Source organism: Cariama cristata, unplaced genomic scaffold (genome assembly GCF_000690535.1).
Source record: "Cariama cristata isolate BGI_N322 unplaced genomic scaffold, ASM69053v1 scaffold12309, whole genome shotgun sequence".
NCBI lineage: Eukaryota > Metazoa > Chordata > Aves > Cariamiformes > Cariamidae > Cariama > Cariama cristata.
In genome coordinates, this window is record NW_009636360.1 from 2,795 (window position 1) to 8,489 (window position 5,695).

A 5,695-nucleotide genomic window follows, 5' to 3' on the forward strand; every position below is an offset into this window, starting at 1 on the left:
CCCAGCTGCTGCTGACTTGAGCAGTTAGTTGGTCCTGGGCAGAGATCTCCACTGTGTGCCTCAGTCTCTCCATCTGTAAGGACACCTCTAACACTTGACCTCTTTGCTGAGATGCTTTGAGAAATATACAGACGTCAATAAATAACACATGAATCTTCATGGTTTCATGACAGATCCTTTAAAAAAATTAGACCCTTCCCTCCACGTTCTATAAAGAATTAGAAATATTTACAGGATTAAAAAAAATATTTTTTTGTCTTTTTTTTTTTTCAAACACTGTTTAGGACAGTTCAATTTTGCTGCTAACCAGTTCTACATGTTCCTACAGTGAATTCAATGGTGCAGAAAAGGGTATATTTAAGCGCCTGTAAACCAGACATTTTCACTTTTAGTTAAAACAGTAGAACACCACACTAGTTCTAAATTTCTTAGCCCTTACTGTTTACTTTTCCACTCCAGAGAATGAATGAAAACTCAGAATGTTTTGCGCTTCGTGAAGGCAAACGGTTCCTGTTCTTACCTCCTTCTCCCTCCACAGATTATATAAAGCACGAAAAGACAGACAGAAGGAACACTTTGCCAAAGAAAAGCAGTAAAAAACAGGACAAACCAATTTATAGTCCTGACTATAAAATTAAACTACTCGAGGAGGGAAAAACGTTACTGAAGACCACTCGTTCAAATCCTAACCTAAAACATGGGCAAGACAATTCTATAGCATGGCATGCTTACATAAAATGCATACAGCGCGATGTAACTCCAGCCCTACAGACTGAGTTTCCTATTAACTCTCCTGAGATAACTATCTAGCGTGCTTTTACCAATTTTTTGTTGTTGTTGGCAAGAACCGTTCTCAACAATGAGTCCCTGGGGATATGCTAGGGAAAGCAGGCACCAAAAGGCAAGCGGGGAGCGGTTCCCTTCATTTCCTTTTGACCTGCAAAGTCTTCTCCTTTGCTTCCCCCTCGCACCACTAAAAGCCGCAGGTGGGCTTTCAGAGAGCTGCCTCGCCTGCTCCATCCCTGCCACCAACTTCACTCATCGCTACAGAATAATTGTGGGAAGGCAATTCATCAGCAATTGCAAAGCTATTTGAGATGGTCGGATACAGGGTGTTCTAAAAGTGAAAAGGACTGTTGTTCTGTCGTACAAAGGAGTTTACAACCTATTCCTCTTTCAGCTCTCCATGCCCTAATAAAGTGGCAGCAGAGCAGAATACGTCAGATTGTGCTAGACAGAGGGTGAGCGAGAAGGAACGAACAGAAGGCAACTGGGCAATTCTTGGCAAAAATCTGAGGTCTCCGCTGCTAAGTACCACAGCCAGATGCATGGCCGAGCAGCTAGCCCATCGAAACAGGAATTAGGAATTTTCCTTTCAGTGCTAAGCTGTGCTACACCATTTCCCAAATTCACACTGATAATTTTACAGGTCTGGTTACGTGGGACACCATGCTAATCCACATCTGGCTTCACTTCCTAAGGACGGTTAGTGGCAACGATGGGGTGTGTCGGTCTCTCCGGGACACGAAAGCAGAGGTATGCAGTTCCAGAGCATGAAGCAAAGACTTTGCTGTAATCCCACCCTGGGAGTCCACAGGCCCAGAGAGACCGCTTGAACTCTGTGTGCGTCGAGTGAGGGTCGCTGTAACGCACTGGACTGGTGCCTCTGTGTATGGTGGGTGCAGGCGGTGGGGAATAAAAGGTGCAACAATATTAAAAATATACCTTCAACATCCTTCGCCCTGCCTGAGACAGGCCATCACACGTCAGAAGATGAAGTGCTCAAAATTTAAAAAAAAAATTAATCCGTGTGTTTGAACACAGACCGTGCTACATGACTAGCAGCAGAGCTCCCAGTTGCTACCACACCAGAAGAGGGAGGAATCTTCTCACTCCTCACTCCAAGTCCTTGTAGCAATGCTCTGCTGAGAACAAATATGCACTAAACTGAAGACAGTTCACAATCATGTAAAAAAACCAACCCAAACCCCCGTGACAGCCCGTTTAGGAAAAAATGATGATGACGATGATAATAAAAGGACATTGCTGCTAGACCCAAGGCAGATGGTGTGGTCAGTGCATCTAACAGCAAGCCCAGCCTGGCGGGGTTGTCTCCTTTATGTTAATATAATCCCCACTCCCAGCAGCAGAGGAACTTCCATCACCAGTGGATGAGGACATCATCTTTTCAATCAGGACTCTAGAAGAAAAACATAAGTGAGCTTGTTTGGTTTTTTTTTTTTTAAAACAAGCAGCATGGGGCCACCCGGTTTTTCAGCAGTACAAAAAAGAAATGGCAGTTCATTCTCGAAGGACACAAAACTCCAGACCTTTAGTGACTAAACAATCAGGTTGAGGAACCTCATAGCACTGACAACAGCGTTGCTGCTATTACCTGGCAGCATCAGAGGACTCTGCAGTGACCGGATAACCAACACCACCTCAGCTTGGGGCCAGGTTAGGACTGGGACGCAGCAACAGGCTTCCTAGGTACCAACTGCCCAAGCTCAAGATCAGGTGTGAATACCCAGTCTAATACCTTTCGGAAAAGGCCAAGTTCTCCATCAAAGGACTGGCGCATCGCAAAGGAATTTCTAGTATCTTTGCAGAACAAGTCCCATCCTCCTGGTAGGGGCCAGCATATGAAAAAACATCCCTGGTATTGTTCAAAGAATTTCCGTTTCCAAAAGCATGGCAGAGCTTAACCAAGGAGGGAAAAACTTCTGACCTTTCAGAATTCAGTTTCCCTTTGGGAGATATACTTGCGTGTTATTGCTGCTATTTGTTACTTACTGACAGCATCTCCCCTCACCTCAAAGACGGCTGTGCCTGAAAGAGGGAATTAACTCTCAGATGTATCACCAGTCACTGCGCCTACCTCATGGACTCATGGATATTCTTGTTTTCCTTGACAGATGTCTCCACCCAACCAGAAAAGCCATTTTCTTTGCCGAACCGATCCACTTCTTCTCTTGTCACTGCCCATGGGGAAAGGTCGCACTGTAAAACAAGAATCAGTCGTTTTAAGTTTGGCCTTTTAATTTTTAAGCCGGGAGGGGAATTCTCCCCCTCGGCCGTTCGCTGCCTGTGTGCAGGCGGGCAGGCAGGAGGTAAGCTCAGCCCTTCCCACCTCCCAGATCGCAAGCCGATAGAGAGTTCTCGGGGCAAGGTTCTTCACGGGATGTTGCAAGCAGCAATACATTTATCTCATCTGAGATACTGACACACCTCACTCAAGCACGCATGGAACGGAGGTTCGTCCGGCACAGGACAAGAAAGCATTGTCGCCGATCCAAAATTTGCCCGGCCTCAGCAGCAAGGACACGCGTTACCGGCGTGGTGCTGCTGGGGCAGCCACGCTGATGCCAGTGGGATGTACGAAGGGGCAGTGAGAAAACCTGTCCCGAAACACCTCGTATTGGCCTGACCGCAGTGCATACAGTCACACAGATTTCCTTAATGCAGGCAAAACTGTTACCTTAAAACAGCTATCGGGGGAAAGCACTGTTTGTGCAGAAGCAGAGAAGAAAAGCCACTTTCCTGCCCACCCATCACGTTTTTGAGTCATCTCCAGTTTTAGGTTCTCAAACCAGGCAAGTCTCAAACTGAATCTGGAAAGGGCTGCTGAGCCAACGTTGGCATATGAAGAACATAAAGGTAGTTTTTAAATGAAAGAAAAATAAATCATTAAAAGACAGCAACCAGTCTACGCGGTGAAACTTGACACTGCATCCAAACGAAACCTAGGCATCCCTCTGGCAGCTCTGAACAGAAGCTTTACCTGCAGCGTCCTACACAACCTTCCCAGGCTACTGCAAGTTGAAGACCAAAAAAGAAAAGGCTTTATAACTCAGGAGCTACAGAGCTCGAGCTCCGACAGCACAGCACAAGGCACTGCATCCTAGGACAGAGCAGCTGTTAGCATCTCCTTAGAGCCATCCACGCAGTAAGTCCTACAGTGTCCTAGTTACGGGGGAGAATCCTTGCTAGAGAATGAAAATGCAAGGAGAGTTAAGGAAAGGATTAAAAAGACCACAGGCTATGGGACAACTCTAGGCAAGGCTTAGTGCTAAAGGTGCCTCCTTCCAGTTTGCACTCCCGTGCACACACGTGCACACAGACAAACACACACGGTGCGCCGAGCTGCTCACTTTGTTAGCCAGCAGTAGGCAAGGCACGGGGTTCCCATCTGGCAGCATCAGCTTGCTGTCCAAATCCTGCTTCCACTTCTGGCTGTTGCTGAACGTGCTGATGTTGGTGACATCAAACATGATAACGCAGGCGGACGCCTCCCTGTAGTACAGCCGGGTCATGGATGTGAAGCGTTCCTGCCCTTCAGGATCAAAAGGGAAAAAAATTTACCCCGCAGAGTTACCATTTTTAGATTGGTTCATGCAAATAACATGTTTATCGTGGTACATCATTTTCTCAGCTGACACTAACAATCTCCACTTAAATAACGAGCACATACAGGCACTGAGATGCGTCCTGCCTGGGGCACCTCAGCAATGCAGCGACAGAACTGGAACAACCTGGGCAGCTCTTAATTCTGACTGATGTCCCAGAAACACTTGCCTTACTCCCGGTGTAGTAATTTAAATTTAGTGTCCCCGACCACATGCTCACCTCCTGCCGAGCAGAATCCGGCCAGCAGCAGGGTGCCTGGCCACCACCAGCCCTCCCAGCTCCGGCAGGACCGAGCCACCAGCGCTGACGCGCTGCTGCCGGCACAGCGTTACAGACCAGGTTCTCCGGAGAGAAAAATTCGCTACTAAACAGAAAGCATCACAACTCCCGTACGCTGTTATTAGTGTTTACACCTTACAGCCTGCCTGTACTACCAAAACTGCATCCAGAGAGTGACTCCACTGTGCTGCTGCATGGTTGGATTGTACTCGTGTAGATGGGGCCACATCACAGAGCACTCACGTTGCATCACACGCGTCAGTGGCACGGTGAAAACCAGTATTTCTGACAGCGGTGAGATTTCGCTGCGGGCTCCCATGCAGCCCCGTAGCTGGCCAACAGGCTTCTTGCTCTGGAGCCATCGAGACCTGAGCCCCGCGAGTTACCCCAAGCCGCCCGACTGTCCCTGCACACCTCTGAGGGGACAGGGACTGTCGGGGCGTGCATCCCCTCCTGCTCGGGGCACGGCAAGAGCACCGTGACCAGCGTGGCCCTGCTCCTTTCCAAACCTTAAATGCCTTTTCGGGCCTGAAATTGAAATCAGTTTCTTGCTGCAATCCTCTTGCTGCAAACTTCTCCTTCCTGTTTTCTTTTTAAGGATTCCAGACGCACGCATCTGAGCAGCGAAACCGAGGGAAACCACAACGCTGTTTTCCTCACCCCTGTAGATCCAGAGGTGCCATTTTAGAGACGCTGCTGCACCGACCCGTCCTCGGTCTCCTGGTGCTAGGGACATTCGGGACCCGCGCTTCTCTGTGCCTCTCCGGGGAGCGGGCGCTCCTCGCTCCACTTCGTCACATACAACACCATCCCCCGGAGCACGCCCCACTCCCGACCCAGCCCCACCACCTCAGGGGCACCCAACGCTCCCCCCTCGCCATGACTGCTCCCGAGGGATCGCTGGCTCTGCCCGCACAGGTCACCGAGCTGCCGGATCGCAGTCCTGGTCCTGGCAGCCAGAGCAGCGCGAGGTCAGTGGAGCTGCTCCGCGCAAGGATCAGGCATTCCT

The 5,695-nt window shown here is 49.1% G+C and overlaps 1 protein-coding gene across 1 annotated transcript in view; it reads right to left on the reverse strand.

Moving 5' to 3' along the window:
• Positions 1–2,082: 2,082 nt before the first annotated feature.
• RAB29 (RAB29, member RAS oncogene family) overlaps positions 2,083–5,695 on the reverse strand; it is a 3,897-nt gene continuing 284 nt past the window's right edge. The window contains exons 2-4 of the mRNA XM_009707896.1: positions 4,152–4,333; positions 2,879–3,000; positions 2,083–2,200 (exon numbers count right to left, since the gene is read on the reverse strand). Coding sequence (XP_009706198.1) covers positions 2,083–2,200; positions 2,879–3,000; positions 4,152–4,313 — 402 coding nt within the window. The 5' untranslated portion in view covers positions 4,314–4,333. The remainder of the gene's footprint in view (positions 2,201–2,878; positions 3,001–4,151; positions 4,334–5,695) is intronic.